The sequence below is a fragment of the Octopus sinensis genome, linkage group LG6 (genome assembly GCF_006345805.1).
Source record: "Octopus sinensis linkage group LG6, ASM634580v1, whole genome shotgun sequence".
NCBI lineage: Eukaryota > Metazoa > Mollusca > Cephalopoda > Octopoda > Octopodidae > Octopus > Octopus sinensis.
This window is the reverse complement of record NC_043002.1, coordinates 96,308,972-96,330,244: the sequence shown is the minus strand read 5'-3', so window position 1 is coordinate 96,330,244 and position 21,273 is coordinate 96,308,972. Positions and strand designations below refer to the sequence as shown.

General features: G+C 36.0%; 1 protein-coding gene across 1 annotated transcript in view; it reads right to left on the bottom strand.

Moving 5' to 3' along the window:
- Nucleotides 1–16,277, bottom strand: part of LOC115213015 (4-coumarate--CoA ligase 2) — a 36,727-nt gene extending 20,450 nt beyond the window's left edge. Inside the window, exons 1-3 of the mRNA XM_029781912.2 lie at nucleotides 16,259–16,277; nucleotides 5,454–5,760; nucleotides 2,446–2,653 (exon numbers count right to left, since the gene is read on the bottom strand). Of these exons, the coding sequence (XP_029637772.1) occupies nucleotides 2,446–2,653; nucleotides 5,454–5,750 (505 nt within the window). The 5' untranslated portion in view covers nucleotides 5,751–5,760; nucleotides 16,259–16,277. The remainder of the gene's footprint in view (nucleotides 1–2,445; nucleotides 2,654–5,453; nucleotides 5,761–16,258) is intronic.
- Nucleotides 16,278–21,273: the final 4,996 nt, after the last annotated feature.

The window sequence follows — 21,273 nt, the reverse complement described above, 5'->3', positions numbered from 1 at the left end:
CTCCCTCCCATACGTCTTAATGATATTGTAAAGAACCATGGCCCTGTCCTTCCTTCCTGATTAATGATAATATATAACTTAACCAACATTTCTTTGCTACAGAAAAATATGGCTTCTTTACTTCTTTTTTAAAATAAACTTCTTGGTTATGTTCATTTTGCCAGTGGTTTGCTTTTTGTTTTCAACAAACTTCTTGTTCAGATGAATAACAGACCTCAAAGACAAGTGGGAGAAGGAAAGATGTTATCTCCGAAACAGATGTCCAAGCTCAAATGCTGGAAATAGATTGAAATCTAAAAGACTAGAGAGTGGTGTTAAAATTGACAGCAGATTATGTCTGCTACCCAAACAAGAATGGTTTTTTTTGATGGATCTCCACACAGCTTTCATATCCCAAATTTCACTCACAAAGTATCATTCTATTCAAGGTTATAAGTGCAAAACTCTTACTCAATGTTGCTGTTTGGGGGAATTAAGCTTGAATCTATAGTTATGCAACAAACATCTTAATCATAAACATATGCATGCACCCATGTTCTACCATAAAATCCAATCAAATCCAACAAATAATAATAATTATTAACACCCTTTTTTATTGTTTTTTCTTCACTAATTCTAATTTGGGTTTCAGGAACGCTTTCACAGGCTCTCTGAAATGGATAGAATTGATGCAGTGAACATTCTGCTTAAGCCATTTGTTACCATATTTATGCTGAAATACACTGCCTATTTTAATTAATTCTGAAAATCATGAAGAATTTAGTAACATAACTTTGGTATTAGGGAGGGTATCCACAACAGACACTTGGAGTCTGGACAGCTCCTTAATAGTCAGGTCCATGTCAAACTGCCCAACACATGCCAGCATGGAGAGCAGATGTTAAACAACAATGATGATGAGTATTAAGCTGATGTTTGGGACATAAATTAACATAGAATTTTAAAGGAAGGTCTTAATTTAGATCACTTAAAAACAAGAAGGCTTATCTTTGCACAATATCCAGTTTTAAGTAGGTTGGTAACAAAAGCATTAAATTATTGCAAGTCTATGCTCGCAAGAAAAACACATTCAGAGAGAAAATCTGTCCTGGCTTTCACACATGTGTGCTGGTGCCCCCATGAAACAATTCAAAAACTCTAACATTTATCCAAAGGTTTTATTCCTTGTCTGCTTATACACATATTCCGGAAAGAAAAGACTGAGTATAGTGGTTAATGTAAGAGGACTGGATTCTAGTGCTCAGCTTATTTTACCAAACCTGAAAGGATGAAAGGCAAAATTAACTGCAATGGAATTTGGCCTCAGAACCTGAAGTTGGAAGAAAGGCTACTAAGCATTTTGTCTGGCATGGAAGCAATTCTGCCTGCTCACCACCTTACTGCTGCTACTGCTACTACAACAACTACTACTACTACCACTCCTGCTGCTGTCACTACCACCACCACTACAACTAATAATAATAATAATCTTTTTTACTCTAGGCATAAGGCCCAAAACTTTTAGGGAGGGGCCACTCGATTAGATCGACCCAGTACACAACTGGTACTTGATTTACGAATCCCGAAAGGATGAAAGGCAAAGTTGACCTCAGTGCAATTTGAACTCAGAATGTAAAGACGGATGAAATACTGCTAAGCATTTCACCCAGCGTGCTAATGATTCTGCCAGCTTGCCACCTTAATAATAAGGATAATACTAATAATGTATTCTTATCAACCGCGAAGCGTTCACAAAAAACATTGGGGACAGTACGGGACAATACAATGTGTGGTTACACAAAAAGCATGCAAAAAGTACAAAAACAGTAACACAATGAAATTATAATAATGAATATTCCCCAAAAGAGGGTGAATTCTTAGGGTTGCTCATGGAGACACCACAAAATCATGGCTACCCTGACCACTCGAGCAAGAGCCCTCTCCTACAAGCACATACTTAGAGTAGGCCTGTTCAACTGCACTATTCTTGTAACATTTTTTTCTACTCTAGGCACAAGGCCCAAAATTGTTAGGGAGGGGTCCAGTCGATTAGATTGACTTCAGTATGCAACTGGTATTTAATTTATCAACCCCAAAAGGATGAAAGGCAAAGTTGAACTTGGTAGAATTTGAACTCAGAACATAAAGACAGACAAAATATTGCTAAGCATTTCACCTGGCATGTTAATGTTTCTGCCAGCTTGCCACCATTCTTGTAACATTCACCTAACTTTTAACAAAATTGCTGCGAGACAGCACTTCCCTCTCTACCCTCACTTCCCCAGACTGACATTATGTCTATCAACCTTGAAAGGATAAAGATTAAAGTCGTCATCAGTGTGACTTAAATTCAGGATGCAAATAGCTGGAATGAATACTGTAATGCATTCTACCTAATGCTCTAATGACTCTGCCAACTTGCTGCCTATAAGAGTGCAACTGTGAAATATAAAATAATGACCATACTTGCTGAATAGGCTGAGTTCATCGTCGTAGTTGTCAATCCAGCTGCAGCTGCTGCAATATATACAAGCAAGTATTCGGGATTATTTGTAGAAAATACTGCCATGACATCTCCAGGTTTATATCCAGATTTCTTAAAAGCACTTGCTACTTTTAAAGACTTAGAAATTACATCTGAATATGAATATTTAACTCCAGTCAAACCATTTTCCTGTTGAATTAGAAAAGAAAAAGAAATTGATTAATTAAACAGCAACATGTAAAATTAATCATAATTGTCATTGTCGTCGTCATTACCTTCATCACCATCACCAGCACCACCACCATGACCATCATTATCATCATTATCATCAGCAGCAATGAACCCCACCCAATCATCATCATCATCATCATTTTATGTATGTCCACTTTTCGCTTCTGGAATAGGTTGAACTGATCTGTTAGTGTCTCAACATTTGCCATAGACCTCCACCATGTGGGACACAAAGAAAGAGGAAAATGACCATCTTTACTGAGTATGTCACAGTCTTGACATGGTTTTCATGGCTGGATGCCCTTCCTGTTAACTTGTTTTGATAGAAGAAATATAACTTTTGAGTAATGTTGTTTTATATCTTTTAATTAATTAAGTCTAGTTCTCAACCATAAAGTTTTAGATTCAGTCCCATTGCCTGGTATTTTGAGAAAGTAGCTTATATTATAACCCTGAGCCAACCAATGTCTTCTGAGTGGAATTGGTAGATGGAAATTGAAAGAAGCCCATCATATATGTGTTTGGGGTGGTGTCTCTCTAAATAACTTTGTTATTAACACTTCACTAAATTTACAAATAATTTTAAAATGCATTTTATGATTTAATTTTTAAATTAAATTATGTAAATTTTATGAAACACACAACAAAAGTACAAGAATTGATCATTTTGGATTTGGGAGAGCAATTCTAAATAATCATTTGGTGGTCTGTTTAATGTACTACCAGATCTCCCATTGCTATTTCAGCAAATGCAATAATGTCTATAACTTCACTGATGAGGCCATAATAAAACCAAAATATATCTGAAGTTGTCTTCCATACATGTAAAAATGATAAAAACAGTGTTAGACTGTCCAGAAGAGTTGCAGGAAATTTCGAAGTCGTTGGGAGACCATGGTTGAAACCAATGGCGATGCTATTGAATAAATTTACTCTTTAGTATTTCAAAATATTTTTATGTAATTTTGATAAACATATCAATTAAAATGAGATTTTAATTTTTTTTTCATTTTTGTGTAATTTAGACAATTTGTTCACCACATCCTGTATATATATATATATGTATAGTTTATAGAGCCAATGTAAAGGTAGAATCAACAAAAAAAGTACTCCATCCAGTGAGAGATGAATATCAATTTAATACACAACCCAAAAAAGCTACTAATAGTTTCATGCTTTTATGACACTTCAACAAGGCATATTTATAAAATATGCCCTGTATTTCCAAGCAATCTTTAAGGCACTGTGTATGCATTATATATATATATATTAGCCTGCTCGCCTAGCTAGTGAGGTGGCGTCATTCGAAGGCTAAAACAATGCGAACGCATTGTGACCAGCGATGTGTAGCAACATCTGATGGTTTGGTCGGTCACGTGATCACGTGATATATATATATATATTAAAAACAAAGATGTTGGACAGTGAGAAAATAAAAAAAAATGTGAACAACAAGATGAAGAAGGTTTTTGCCAAAAATGGAAGGAGAAGAAGGAAATGAAATGAAGAAAACTAGGATCCTATCCTCCCTGATTTCCAAAACCACAATTAATACAGCTTTATAGAACAAAATAACAGAAAATATGTCAAAGTTTTTTCTTTCTTCTCATTCAATTTTTTGTATTTTTTTCATGTTTCTTTCCTATTTTCTGACTGTCCAGCATCCTTGTTTTTAAAATATATATAATGCTTAAACAGAAGCTGAAAAATTGCTCGGAGATTCATGCCTAGTTTTGTAAATATGCTTAGTTAAAGTATCATAAAACCTAAATCTAGTAGCTCTGTCTCACTTTGGCAACTCTTTCTTTTTCTTTTCTCACTTTCTCTCACTTTCTTTCACTCACTCTCTCTCTCTCTCTCTCTTACTCTCACTCTGGTGGTAGTGGTGGTGGTGGTGACAGTGGTGCTGGTAGCAGCGGTGGTAGTGGTAATGGTGGTGGTGGTGGTCATAATGAAATGTTGTTGCTGGTGCAGTTCTTTTGAGTGACATTCAAACATTTTATTTGTTGTACTTAAAAAAAAAAGACTCCTACTTTGATTCTCAACCATAAATTTTGCTAAAAAGATTACTTTCCTACCACCACTGCCAAACACTACTGCCGAACCACCAATACCTTCAACCATTACCTCTACTCATATACCACCACCATCATCACCATCATCGCAATCAGCCACTGTTGTCACCACAACCACCACCTTCACTCCATACAGACTTTATAAGTAAGATATTAAATCTTCTATCAGTGGTGATCAGTGCTTGGACTTGAGATGCAAATTATCAGTTTTAATTACATACATTTACTTCATAATTAGCTTAAAGTCAAGTGATGGTAGCAACACTGTATAATAAAATACTATATAAGAATAATGAGGATGAAGATGGCAATGAGGACAACACACACACACACACACACACAGAGTCTATAGCCTGCAGTGGTAATACAACAAGGATAATAAACAAACAGAAAACCCCTTCCAGTGCTACACCAAACCTCCACCGACGACTTACACTGCAGTATGTAGGTGTGGGTGAGGAGGAAGGTAGAGATTCAACACTTACTTAGATGCTTCATTCATTTATACGGCTGTCCGTCCATACATACATACATACATACACGAGTGTGTGTGTTTGTCCTCCACCACCATTTAACAGCTGGTCCTGATTCATTTCCATCCCTGCAACCTAGCAGTTTGGCAAAAAGAAACAGATAGAAACAAGTAAAAGGAAAAAGGTAAAAATATATATATTCATACTTACAATGAGTGGCCTGTCTTTGTATTGTTCTAATTGAGAGAGTATAAAAGAACCAAAGTCCACATTGTCAGGTATAGTTAGTGGTTTGTATGCACTTTCAATAATACCCGCTTTAGTCTGCTGTAGACAGCATGTTGTACTAAATGGGTAACATGAAATGGGAATAGATGAACAACTTTTATATTTGCCATGATTTAACAACCATGAGACATTCTTTTGACATTTTTGTGTAGTCCCAGATTTCGAAATAATCTTTGAAGTTAAGCTGTATAAATTTGGTCTTAAAGAATTTTGTAACATATTTGCTGATCTGCAATAGAATATAAAGAATATAAAGGAATTACAATCAAATATTCCATATTGCATACTTCATATTTAATATTTCATATTTTTGTAATCAATAAATAATGAATAATGAATATAAAAATAAATTAATATAAAAAAGAAAAAGTTAAGATGTAACTATGTATCAAAAGATAACAATCACTGAGCTCTCTCCTATGATGAGTCTTACTGCTTCTACAACTTTCAAGATATAATCGAGATATAATTAGATGTCTGCAATATCAAGCACCAATCGTCCAACACCAATGAAGTTGGAAGTAGCCAACTTTGGTAAACAGAAATGATGTTATTCTCCAGCATGACAATGCATGGCCACACTCTTCAAAACAAACTAAGAAAAAAATAAGATTGTAAAGATGGGAAATTCTTCCACATCCTCCATGCTCACTTGACTTAACACCAACAGATTTCTGTCTGTTCCAATCATTAGAACATCTTGTAATAGGCAAAACATTAGAAAGAGAGGGCAAGAAATAGGTTTCTTTGAACATGACATAAAAAAAAGTTACTTTTCGATTGGGCTGCAGGCACTGAAAACGACGGGGGTTACATTCTTGATTAAAACTATAAAGATAAATGTAATTTACATTTGTTTTTATATCTATTCAGATAAAACTTTCTGAACACCCATATATATATATATATATATATATATATATATACACACACATACATATACGTATGTATGTATGTATGTGCATATACACACACACACACACACATATATATATATTTAAACAATGGTGATGATATATATATATATATATATATATATATATATATATACATAAATACTTATTTAGAGAATGCTAGTTATTGCTGGTTTATAGCGTTACCCAGGTTTTTGTGTCCATAAAGTGCTTAGCTTTCAACACGTCATCAAACCCTAATGGCCGGTGGCCATTAGAGTCTGATGATATTGATGATGTTGATGGTGGTGGGGGGGTGACAAAAATCAGCTGTGTTCAGATCTAGAGAGAGATAGGCTCCAAGAAGTTTAAAATGCTCAAAACACAATACAATGTCACAACAGTATTCCTGTGACCCCATCTGGTGTTTTCAGGATCTACCATCAACCCCACTACCACCTTAGAGCTTTATCCACTTGCAGCATGAAATAAGTAAAAAAAAAAAAAAATTCTGGATTCATATTTTAAAACTTAACTTTATATCACACTTAGAAAACAACAGCATCAATCTTGGTTATAGATTTAAAAAGAAATTTTTAAAAAAACAACAAAAAAAGAAAGGAAAACAGGGGCCAATCACTGGTTCACTATATTTCATATGATATCATTGACAAGGCAGTGACTGTTATATGTGCATAACATATATCAGAAAGCACTTGCTTGTCTTTTTCTTTTGCTGGATGGAGCAGGGAGATAGGTGGACATTGGTTGATAAGAAAGTATAAAGAATCTTGTTGGATATTATAACCAAAAGTAACATTTGCATGATCTAGTGGTTAAAGTGTTGGGCTCTAACATGTGGCAGGTTTCTTTCAGCTTCCATAAAAAAAAGATCCACTTACAAGGCGACTATAGAAGATTTTTGCTGTAAATTGAAAATGACATTGTTGCAAAGTGAAATTCTTAACCACACATGTTAATAGGAGAGCTTTAACCCTTCAGCATTTAAACCAGCCATATCCGACCCAAATATTCTACCTGTTTTATCTTCAAACTGGCCAGATCCAACTTCTCACACTTATTCTACAATGTCATTGTAAAAATATACAGTTGCATCATTAAAATCTCAATGCTGATTAGATTTTGGGATCAATGTGCTACTGGACAAGGATTCTGGATTATTTGTTATATTTACTTTACATGATTACAGTCTTACGTTACCTTTCAAGGCTGTAACTATTTTGAATGGTGAATTTGTTAACTTTGGCTTGCATAAGATAAGGATAAACTATTTATTACTGTTACTAAATTTTCTACAGCCACCTTCACATTCCATGACTACCATTGGGGTTAATCAGGTACCGGACAAGGATTCTGGATTATTTTTCCGGTTTATTTACTTAAGTTTTGAAAGTGGTCGGGGTTCATTTTTAGTATTCTCGTTTGTGGGAGCAGTCAAGTTTATTTCAGATATTCTCATTTTAAAAATCATCTCCAGCTAATCATTGAGAGGTGTTGCCTTAGAGGAGCTTTGCACTCTCTGAGTTCTCTCGTTTTCAAATTAAAAAGTATCTCTCTTTTGAAAAATTATAGAGTAAGTACAATAAAAGAGACAACTGAAAGCATATACTGAGACAAGTAGTCAAATAAAGCATGTTTATAGCAGGTTTGTGGGTTGATCTGTTTAACCAGCTGAGCTGACTGACATTACTAAAAAATATGGGCTCCATCTGTTTCCAAGATGAATGTTTTTGCCTAGTGTGTTGACAGGACTTTCTTGGACTCAATCTCAATTTCAGTCAGCTGTGATGTACCACACAGTTCAGTTATTAACCCACATTCTTTCTTCTTAATGATATACACACACAGTTATATATATTTATCTTCAATAAAACATAAATCTGAAAGAGAAGCTCATTCTAAGTTATAGAGCAGTAGAATACATAAAGATAGATATGGCTGGTCTATGGGCTCACCCAAGGCTTCACATCCATAAAGCGCTTAGCTTTACAGTGTTTCTCCAGACCCTAAAACCCTAGGGTCTGAAAAAGTGCTAAGTACTTTATGGATGTGAAACCCAGGGTAACACCATAGACCAGCCATATCTCTCTCTCTCTACACACACACACACATATATATATATATCCATACATATGCACATACATTTTGAGAGAGTTGGAAGTGTAGTGGGATCACAAGCAAGCTAACAACAAAGGTTGCCTTCATATATGGCAGGTGCACATGGATTAAGCATGAAGAGTGAAGGGTATCCAGGAAATAGACACTCTCATCTGCCCAAATAGTTCCCTAGTAATTTCTGTTATCTAGGTGATAACTCATGAAAGTGGGTGCTTTGAGAGCATAGTAGCCAGAATAAGAACAGGTTAGAAAAAGTTCAAACAGCTACTACCACAGCTGGTAAACAAAATCCCCTCTCCCTTAGAGTCAAAGGCAGATTGAATGATGCTTGAGTTTGAAGTGTGATGATACATGGTAGTGAGACATGGGCCTTAAATGCAGAAGTTCTGCTAAGAGTACAAAGAATTGAAGCTAGCATGCTTTGCTTGATGTTTAATGTTAGTGTACATGAATAATGGGGTACAAATGACCTGAGGGAAAAGCTGCAAGGGGAATCAGATGTCATATATAAGAGATATGAGCATGTGATGTGTACGAAAATCAACAGCTACATAAAAAGTGCGAAGTACTTTAAGTGAATAGAGCCTGTGATAGTGAAAGAGCTAGAAAGACCCCAGACAAAGTGATGAAAACCAATCTCAAGATGTTGAGCCTCACAGAAGAGATGTGTTTTGAATCATATTTTGTCATCATCTATTTGAGTGGTAGACTACTTAATCTATTGCCTAGTCTAGCAACACTATCTGATCCAAGCATTTAAGCCAGGTTTCCAGTTTGAGAATATTTCTTCCGCTCCTCCTTTCTACTCAGAAGCTCTGTACAGGGTTATTGGCACAGCTTTGCTTTCTGGCTAAGCGACAAAAAAAAAAAAAAAAAATTCGTGGTTAGAAAATAGCTATTGAAGCTAGAAAAGGGCTGCTTATAATATATATTTTTTTTGTATTTAATATTGAATATATGACGTCAGTAGCAAAATTCTAAAAGCAAAAAACTTGGTGTTTTTCATTCATTATAAAAATAAAAAAAAAACAATCCTTCCATGTTACGATACAAACTAGTAAATATTATGTACTATGTAATGTATCAGATAGTACCCGCTCACAAAATACTAAAAGCAGCGAAATAAAAACAACAGTAATGATGCAGCAAGCAGTTTAGCAGTAGTGGTGGTGGAGAAGGAAGTGTATTTATGTTGACGTGATTATAACTAGGATTATGCGTATACATTCTTAAGTTGTTGTTTACCGAAAGGTCAAAAATCAGAACAGAAATTGTTGAAACTTGTTTTGTATAGCAGGGTTTCATTACTGATGTAATACGGTTGTTTTTCAATCAGAAGTAAACCTACCGTCTAAATAAAAGCAAAAACAAATAAACTTAGATAATAAAGATAATTCTTTATTCATTTATATTTAGAATTATCAGTGAAATATCAACGACCTATTTGATAAAGGTGGTTCACATTGCTGAACTATTTTTAACATTACAAAAAAAAAAAAAAAAACTTGCAACAGCGGGAACTCGGCTAACAGTCCCCATGGGAAGACAGGGTTGGGTAAACCGGGTAAACTATTAAGTCCACTGCCCAAGAATATGAACGGTCCCTGTGGCAAGCTTTTATACAATCGGTGTCCAGATGAAAAAGTACTGGAGGGATATGGATGGATGGAAGCACTCCGTCGGTTACGACGATGAGGGTTCCGGTTGATCCGAATCAACGGAACAGCCTGCTCGTGAAATTAACGTGTAAGTGGCTGAGCACTCCACAGACACGTGCACCCTTAACGTAGTTCTCGGGGATATTCAGCGTGATACAGTGACAAGGCCGGCCCTTTGAAATACAGGTACAACAGAAACAGGAAGTAAGAGTGAGAGAAAGTTGTGGTGAAAGAGTACAGCAGGGATCACCACCATCCCCTGCCGGAGCCTCGTGGAGCTTTTAGGTGTATTCGCTCAATAAACACTCACAACGCCCGGCCTGGGAATCGAAACCGCGATCCTATGACCTAACCACTGGGCCATTGCGCCTCCACTACTGGAGGGATATAACCAACAGGGAAAGGGAAAATAGACTTGGAAATATGGGAACAAGTGAGGTTGAATCTCACAGATGAAATGACAAAAAGATTTTAAAAAGTGACAATAAAAGAATATAATAATAAAAGAATATTGCTTATTACAGAGCCTCCCAGCCCTTGTGAAAACAAGGTTAGGGATCTTTTCACTTTGACCGGCAGATTTTTAAAATAATTAAAAGATCCTTTTTTTCTGCATACTTAGCTTACTAGCTCGCTTCTGGTGGTACAGGCGTGGAGGATAAAGTAAGTTGAGTATACAAAGAAGGATTCCAATTTCAGCCAAACCACTTAGGTCACTTACGCTGTTAACGAAAGATATTAACAGCAACGTGAAATGAATTGGTTTCCTCTGAGAAGGATTGGAATATCTGATAGTTAAGTGTTTTAGTCACGAGCACGCCTATCAATAGAGACCATTATGTTTGCAACTAGGTGCTGTGTGACGAAGAAGTTTATTTCGCAACTATGCGGTTTCTGGTTCAGTTTCGATGCACGGCACTTTGTGGGGGAGGTCTTCCACCATACATACCCTCAGATCAACAAAAACTTTGTTGAGCGAAATTTGGTAGACTGAAACTATGTGGGAACCCTTTAGAGTGACTGTTTCTTTGGTTTTGTGGTAGACTTTAATCTGTTGTCTAAAACTTCAAAACTGTATTTAAGCACTTGACATACCCACAGAAGTGTGCTCTCTCACCGAATTTGTTTCCTCATAACTTTCAGAAAAATGGATATTTTTAAATATACGCCTCAATTGGTATAGATTCCGTTTATAATAAAATTTGTTGTGAGGAAAGGAGTTACTTAAAATTTACACGAGTAGACTTTATTTCTCCTTAAGATGCAGAAAAATGGGTACTTTTTAATGAAACTTCCTACATTTACATTTCAGATGATGTAGATTGCAATTATATCGGAATTTAACGTGTAAAAAATATTTGTGGGCGCACACACATACATACTGACACGCAAACGAAACTTGAAATTTTGAAACAAATTGTTATATATCTACTACATATGTGGGGAATCGGTGTGTGTTTGTTTGTGACGTTGTTAACTCCTCCTACATAGTTTTATTGATTTATGGTGACACGCGAAATACAAATTCGAAGCTATTTAAAGCGTTGCTACCCAGAGTTTTTCGTTCCTAGCCCTCACTTGAATTCCATTGAGGACTTAGGGGAAAATTATACGGTCTGCATACAGGCATGTACCAATGTATAAAACAAAAAAAATTTTAATTTCTGTAGAAAACTTCTATATAATAAGCATTTCTATAAAAAAATTCAATGAAAACTTCCGTGGTGAACTTAGAAAAATGAACATATAATGTAAAATATATTGTTAAACAGTCAAGTAGGGATCGTTTTAACAATGAAGAAAGCATGGATATGCATTTTAGGTTAAAGTGGTTTCATTTTGGGGCGGAAGCAAACGATCCTTATAGAATCTACTACATGTGATTTTTTCAATTGGATGAACTAAAAGTCGCAGGGGGACAGGATAAACTACCTGCATCATCTTGCTATAAAAACAGGTAGTAATTCTACCTTGTCCTTATTCTTAGAGCATTTTTGAGATGTGTAGTTCGTGTTGCTGTTGTTTGAGTTATTGTTGTGTTCGCTGAAGTTTGGTTTTTGCTGCCTTGTGGCGGTCTGGTTGTGCTTTCCCTCCTCATAGAGAGGGGTGGGCCGGGTGTAGAAATGGAGGACGTCAGGTGGCAGCTGCACTGAGCTGTCCGATTCCGAACAGTCAGACATTTCATGGACCACTATGAGCAGGAGGACAGGGCAGGGCAGGATAGAGGCTTCGCGGAGGTGGTGGGCAAGTCAAAGTGCCATGTGAAATGGAGCGAGTGGAGGGGCTGTTCAAGGGTGATGAGACGGGAGGGAACTGGGATGGAAGTGAGCGCTCCAATGGAGGCGGTTATTGGCGGGATGGAGTGCACGGTAACATGTGGAACACGCTCGGTGGCCGCAGGAGGAATAAACCGACAAGGTGGCGATGTTGCCGATGTATCATGGAAGGTGTTCCGTGGGGGTCAGCGTGGAGGGAGTCCCTCCAGAAGTCGACGTAGCCTGGATGGCAGCCGCTGTCTTGCTCGGTAATGAGGAAGAAATAGCGGTTCTCCAGGCGGACAGAAGGCGAATGGGAGACACCAGGCAAGAAAAGAAAAAGGAAGAAACCACAGAACCACACCACACCCAACACCCACTCACACCCTCTTCCTCCACCCGCTCCCTACAGGCATTGAATCTACCCGTCCCTCTCCAACACACAAACAAATACATTCAGAGACAAGCCGTTCAACCTCCCCACCTTCCCCCAAAAAAGGTAACTATGCGATTATGTATAACAGTACCAATAAGGGTCAGTGTGAGGAAATAATAAGATGGAAAAATGACACTCGCAAATTCGACAATGTGCAAGGGTAGCATTGCTGCCTGTTGTTAGACGAAGATCAGTAGGAAAAAACCAAAAAAATTCAAAGCGGATTTAAAATGTGGGAAGTGGAACTAGATATTGAAAAGTTACCATGGAACATGGATTTCATGCAACTACTAAAGAAAATGAACAAAGGTATAAATGAAGTAACTCAGAGGTGGGGCTGAGAAAACTTCATTTCATCTCTAATTTTTATTTTGTCATTCATTGTAACATACGTTTTTTGTTCTTTTTCTTATTACATTGTTTTGTTTTTTTAAAATTTGTTATATGTAGTTCCACTTGGGCAAGTGTTTTCTACTATAGCCTCGGGCCGACCAAAGCCTTGTGAGTGGATTGGTAGACGGAAACTGAAAGAAGCCTGTCGTATATATGTATATATGTGTATATATATATATATATATATATATATATATATATATATATATATATATATATATATATATAACGGGAAGCTTTATGAAAATAAACAAAAGACGAAGGCAGGTGGAAAACAAACGAACAATTGTATTAGTATGGCGCTCAGGAAATATAAATAAAACAAGTCTTTAACGTTTCGAGCCTACGCTCTTCAACAGAAAGATACACAGAGAGAGAAAAACACAGAAAGAAGGAGAGAAAAAAAATGCGTGCAGTAGCTAACGAATCAACATGGCGATATATATATATGTATGTGTGTGTGTTTGTGTGTCTGTGTTTGTCCCCCTAGCATTGCTTGACAACCGATGCTGGCGTGTTTATGTCCCCGTCACTTAGCGGTTCGGCAAAAAGAGACCGATAGAATAAGTACTGGGCTTACAAAGAATAAGTCCCGGGGTCGAGTTGCTCGACTAAAGGCGGTGCTCCAGCATGGCCGCAGTCAACTGACTGAAACAAGTAATAGAGTAATGTCCCCACATGTCCTTGTATTGTCCCCTCTATGTCTGCCTCTTGTGGTCAATAAAAAAAAAAATCACCTTATTCTTAGTGCACGTTTTGAAGTGTGTAGTTGAATTTTAACAGTTATTTTTTCAAGGCTATAATGGAAGTGACAAAGGAGCATACTCGGCATATTCTGCATTATGAATTCAATAAAGGCAACAACACAACAGAAAGTGTGAGGAATGTTAATGCAGTATATGGGGATCAGACAATAAGCGTAAGCCAGTGTCTTACTGAAAGAGTATTTTTTTATCACAGACAAGTAAATTTTGGAAAAAGGGGCGGATCTTTTCGGTTTGAACGCCAGTTTTTAAAAATAATTTCCACGTAACTAAACACTTTTAAACTTCGTATATTGGTAGAATGTGTTTATAAAACATCTTTTTCTCTTGGCTTTATTGAGAAAATTCTACAGTTTGTAAGATATTTGTTGTTGTTTTTTTCTTCAATTTCTGCAATTTCAACCAATCAATGACGTCTATTGAGGTGAAAACATTCTGTGCCGTATGAATATGTCCCTCGTTTAAGAAACAGATTGGGTTTATTTACATTTCTGAAGAAAAAAAGATACCATTCCCCCTACCCCTAACCATAAAATAGATCGATACTAGGGTCATAATTATGGGTGACAATTTTATATGACACCTCTAGAAAAAACTGCCGTTCAAACCGAAAAGATCCAAAAACTGCATTATTTATTCGATAACCCAAGATATATATATATATATATACATACGTCCACATATACACACAAAAATGCGTCAAGCTAAGTAAAATTGCTGTCTTTCATTACACACAGGCTTGTCCTTTGCAGGTGCCAGTACCATGTAAAATGCCCCGGCGCCGGTGTCACATAAAATGTACCCATGCCAGTGCTGCATAAATGCACCCGTGCCTGTGACACGTAAAAGGCACTCAGCACACTGTATAAAGTGGCTGGCATTAGGAAGGGCATCCAGCTGTAGAAACCATGCCACAACAATTGGAGTCTGGGTGAAATAAAAATTTTGAAATACTGATTTTCTTTTTGCTGATTCGGAATTTCCGCAGTCGAAAAAAAAAACCGAAAGGAGGGGAACATATCCTCTCTCTCTCTCTATCTATCTATATATATATAAATGTGTGTACGACCAGCTTCTTTCAGTTTCCGCCTACTATATTCACTCACGAGGTTTGGTCAGACTATAGTAGAAGACGTGTATATATTTACGTGTGCGTTACGTTTTATCTGTGTTTGTCCCCACATCACCGCTTGACAACTCGTGTTGGTAGTTTAGGTCCCCGTAACTTAGCGATTCGGCAAAATAGACCGATAAAATAAGTACTAGGCTTAAATAAGGCTTGGGGACGATTTGCTCGACCAAACCAGTCAAGGCGGTGCTCCAGCGTGGCCACAGTCAAATGAGTGAAACAAGTAAAAGAATAAATAATAGAATAAAATCACTGAACGCATTGGTGTTACACTTTCAGAAATTTGAAGCATTGTTGCTTCAAATTTTTTAAGGATGAAAATATAATTATAAACGAAAACAATATATGTGTATGTATATTTGTTCCTACTCCACGACTATTGGTACGTGAGTGTATACTTTATCGACAGCTACATACACATTTATAAACCTCGTAATTTTTTTTTAATTGAAAACATGAGAAAACGTTCTTCGACAAATGATTCAGAAAGTTTCTATAAAATTTGAAATGTAATTTTCAGGGAGTGAAAAGAATCGCTGTCACGCATAAATCAGAATTTCTTCGAGTTTTTTCGCACATTTTAAAACACTTTGGGGCGGACTTTTTATTAACCTGTTTTTCACACGTCTCGCTTTCGGCTCTATCATGCTTTCGGATCAATAACCACCGCGTACATGATTTTTTTTTTTTGCTTTTCCCTATTTTTAGTTATGTTATAGTAATCCGCTCATTTTCGGAGAAAAAATTTCGTACCCTCCAGCACTCTTAGTACTTTTCGCGATGAAAATCCTGTCCCGTTTGCCTAACTAGAATCTTACAAACTCTTCCAGTAGTGATCTTCTCGTTTCATATGTTTACATTCAAGGAAATACTGGTTCAATACTTAGTATTTGGGGGGAATGAAATTCACTTAAAACAATAGGTTTATATTAAGCATACAGCTTATATCCATTTAAAAGAAGAAAAGAAAATGGAGATAAAAAAGTTAATAATAATAATAATAATATATATATATATATTGCAGCGTGGAAGGTGTTTTTCTTAAATAGCTTATAAATACCTTCCACGCTGCAATTGTTTTCTTTCCAGCACACGACCTCAGATCAGGTCACTTGCTATGCAAGTACATCTCCGTAAGTCTAAATCATTGCTTTTTCAGAAAGCGAAAAAATAGTTTTACCATTCCATAGTAAAACCGTTGTACTACATAACATTTTTTCATATCTTGGAATTTGAATCAGCTGGAGATACGACGATAGTTTGATCAAAGGAACCGGCTATTACGAGCTAAAATAAATATTGCAAAAAAAAACAAAACAAAAAAAAACGCATTTGGCCAAATTTGGACATACGACAGTTTAACATAATAGCAATGATATACAGGGTGGCCCAAAAGTAGGTTTAGTTATCACGGAGGCACTTCAAATTTCTTTTAAAACATTTTATTACATTTAAATTTCTATCTTACAAACTGAAAATGGAGTCTGACAAAATTAACTAAATTAGCATAGAATAATGGTTTCATGTTTGTTTATAATTAAGATCTAAACTGTTGATATATGAATGCGAAAGAGATAGTTGAATTACTGTAAACCTATTTTGGGCTACACTGTACATTCATCTAGTTTCTCCTTCGGTGATATTCATATAGATACACACGCACGCACGCACACACACACACAGTGTTTAAATCTATAATGAGGATCTAAAACCTTTCTTCTGTCCCTTGGTGGGAGTTATTATTTGATCATATATGTCGGTAGTCTACAGCTATAAGATTGATAAATCCAGTTAATTATTTGTCTTTGCTGCTTCAAAAATCACTTCCAAACGTACGGATTACATGCGTTTCAAAGTGTAGAAGAAAAATAAAGAAAAAGAAAACAAAATCATGAAGGCACTTATGAGTTGGAAGGGGACGTTTGAAAAACGTGGATTAAAAAAATATCTTTTAAAGTTCGCCCTCCTACTAAGTGTTTTGGAATGTGGGATATTATAAAATTTATAAAAATCCCAGAATTAAAAAAAAAAAAAACTTGAAGAAATTCCGACCTGTGCGTAACAGTTAATCCGAAAGTTTGTCTTGTGAAAATGTCATTCTACATGCAAACATTTTATATAGGCCTGTATATTTTTATTTATGTACCTGGTTGAACTGAAAACATCGTGAGAAACTTGCAGTATTCACTCAAAATACTTTTTCTTTCATTATAGAAGGTGAACGAGTACTCTATTAATATAGTTATGAATAAACATTTTTTCTACAATTAAAAGACGACTTTTTAAAAGGCATTGCGAATCGATTGCTCCAGCAAAACCTGCAGTTAACAGGACTCTCAATTAAAATAAATTCTTTATATTTTTGCCTTAGGGTTATTATTGCATTTTAAAAACATTAGTATCCATCGGATTAACGAAATCGGTTATTAATTGGAGGATTTCAATGAGGATATACAATATTTCAAGTAATCCTGCTACACACACACACTCTCTCTCTCTCTTTTTCACGCGCACGCGCATGTATATTTCTAGTTTGACGATTGCACTAAACCGCAAACATTGAACCGAAAGTGACAGCGGTAACAAATCTAAAAGAATTAAAACTGAAATTTTATAGATACTAGGAAGATATGTATACTTACTTTCAATGATACAAGATATATCTGTGACTCTATACATATATGTATATAATTATATATATGGGAGATATATGTGTGCTGTGAGCTCTGCAGAACTAAATTATAAAGCTGAATTCAAAGATTAGTCAATACTTGTTGCAGTAATACCTGTAGTGTTAAGCTACCCAATGACTGGTTACGTTTTATGAAAGTGACTGGAAGAAAAACATTACGATCTGGCTTCAAAGTGAAGCGCTTTGTTAAGTCAAGATCCTGTCGGTCAGCTGTATTTTCAATAACAAAAGTGCAATGTAAATAGATGAGAGTTATCTCTCTTCACTGTAAACAATTTTGTCTTCACTTGATAACAGAAGCTGGAATACTTCACTTTACAGCCAAGATAGTAGCTACCGTATCTGACTGACTGGATGTAACCTAAAGCAATATTAAATCCCAACGATAATACTATCAGGAGAGTTAGTTCGCTTGAAGCATTGTGTATTGTTTATAAAGAATAAAAAGTTTTGAATGGTACAACAATGCACTATGATATATATATATATATATGTATATATATGTATATATATATGTATAAGTAACTTCCAATAAAAAAACAAAAAAAAAAACTAGGAGTGGCTGTGTGGTAAGTAGCTTACTTACGAACCACATGGTTCCAGGTTCAGTCACACTGCATGGTACCCTGGGTAAGTGTCTTCTACTATAGCCTCGGGCTGACCAAAGTGAGTGGATTTGGTAGGCGGAAACTGAAGGAAGCCCGTCATATATATATATATATATATATATATATATATATGTATGTGTATATGTTTGTGTTTTTATGTTTGTCCCTCCAACATCGCTTGACAACCGATGCCGGTATGTTTACGCCCCGTAACTTAGCGGTTTGGCAAAAGAGACTGATAGAATAAGTGCTAGTCCTGGTGTCGATTTGTTCGACTAAAGGCAGTGCTCCAGCATGGCCACAGTCAAATGACTGAAACAAGTAAAAGAGTAATAATTGATTAAAGGTAATAGTTACAGGCATGGCCATTTAGTTAAAAAAAAATTCGTTTGGCAACCATGTGGACCTGCGTTTGATCCCCCTGCACGACACTTTGAGCAACTGTAGCCTCAGACTGACCAGTGACTCGGAAACTAAAACTGATGAAAATCAACCCCAGACAATGTACAGAGATCAATATGATCACTAAAACCCTTGATGATAGCACATCAGCTTGACCACTATCTAATCATTGAAACCGTGAAAGTAGCAGTGATTTTAGCTAGTCTTATAAATTGCAATCTACAGTCTGAGTAGTATTGCTTTAATAATATAAACCATTTTGTATGAAAGCTTAATTTGGAACATAGTTTAGTTTTAGATTCAAGTACAGTTTAAGAAATTAGCTTTGAAATTACCTTTAGTTTGACCTATGGCTTTTGAGTGAAATTAAGTAGAAAGAAACGTGTTAGATAAGCTGAACTTATTCTTACATAGTAGATTTAATCCATTCCCCAGTCGAATACCATCACCACACAACTGTCTGTCTTTTGAATGCCTTTTAACAGAGACCACTCTGTTGAAAATCTTTGAAAAGTGTCTCCAGTTTCTTCTTCCCTTACCCACTTATTTCAAAAACCCTACAATTAAAAAGAAAAAATAGTTCTAGGTTTCATATAGGCATAGGAGTGGCTGTGTGGTAAGTAGCTTGCTTACGAACCACATGATTCCAGGTTCAGTCCCACAGAGTGGCACCTTGGGCAAGTGTCTTCTACTATAGCCTCGAGCCAACCAAAGCCTTGTGAGTGGATTTGGCAGATGGAAACTGAAAGGAGCCTGTCGTATATGTTTGTGTATCTGTCTTTGTCTCCCCAACATCGCTTGATAACCGATGCTGGTGTGTTTACGTCCCCGTAACTTAGTGGTTCGGCAAAAGTGACCGATAGAGTAAGTACTAGGCTTACAAAGAATAAGTCCTGGGGTCGATGTACTCGACTAAAGGCGGTGCTCCAGCATGGCCACAGTCAAATAACTGAAACAAGTAAAAGAGTATACAAAGGATTGCCATAAAATGTCACATCTAGTCTGCTCTTTGTACAGAGACAGTAGTCTCTTAAACGTCTTCCAATCCTCTGAAACTCCAGCTATCCCACTCTCACTTGATTCACTTCAGTTTTATTTCTCCTATTATCAATTAATTCTTAAATGAGCTGCAACAAGTAGACATACTGTCTATTGTGAACTTCACCTTCTGAACGGCTTTATGATAATTAAATGAACAGATATGAGCAACAGTAAAATTTAGTGCCCACTTGTTTCTATTGTTAATACTTGTTCTACCTTCAACTGCGTCTTAGGTACTTTACATCACTTGTATATTGTGTCTTAAAGCTCTATCACCTTAATTACTTGATCATTTAGCCCAAAATCCCTGAAATTTTCCCTTTCTATATTATTGCCTTAGACCTCTGCAACAATTAATAATGGAGCTGACCTGCCAATTAATGGTGCTAATGATTTCTTATTCCTGAACAATTTGATTAGCATAAGTTTCTGCCCATTCTTAAATCACCATTAATTATGATACGAATTTCATTCATCTTCTTTAGAGATTAACACTATTTTAAAGTGGTTTTTTTTTCTTCTGGTAAAAGAAAGTTAAAATGATTGACATGTTCATTAATTTCAAATGAAATTTAATGAAATTCAAAGGGTATTTACTCCTGAAATCTTCTATATTAAAACATCTAACCCATGCAAACAGATTTAAAATAATGATGATGAATTACAGAAGCTATTTAATCATCATATCTATATAAGGGAGGATGTGTGTGTGTGTGTGTGTGTGTGTACATGATTGTAATTTATGCATGTCCACAAATTAGCACACATGTCGCTCCAATTTTAGGAGGACATTTGTCAATACCCTATTTTGGTTTTGTCAACTTATTTTTTTCTCTGAGGCACCCATGGATAGCGTAAATATCTATTTTCAGACATAGCTTTTAGTCACAAAAAATACCAGCCATTGCTTTTTTGACAGCATCTAACAAAAAAAATAAGATAAAGAAAAGTGGAAGAAGGAGGCAGAGAGTTTCACGGGAAAGACAAAGGGAGAGAGACAGAGAGTAAATGACAACGTTCATAAACAGCCTTAGCTTTTTTGATGACGTCTAACAAAAAAAAAGTGGAAGAAGGAGGCAGAGAGTTTCACAGGAAAGACAAAGTGAGAGAGGGAGAGAGAGTAAGTGATGACGTTCATAAAAAATAAAATGTAAAATGTTTTTGTTTTTTTGTTTTTGAAAGACACTATATTTTATAATCATAGTATATATACTTTCTCACACAACAATTACAATATATTTATTTTAAATCATTCATCTTTCTCCCCCTCTCTCTCTCTCACACACACATTACTTTGGGTGCGAAAGAGTTTTGTTTTTATTTTACGCCGAG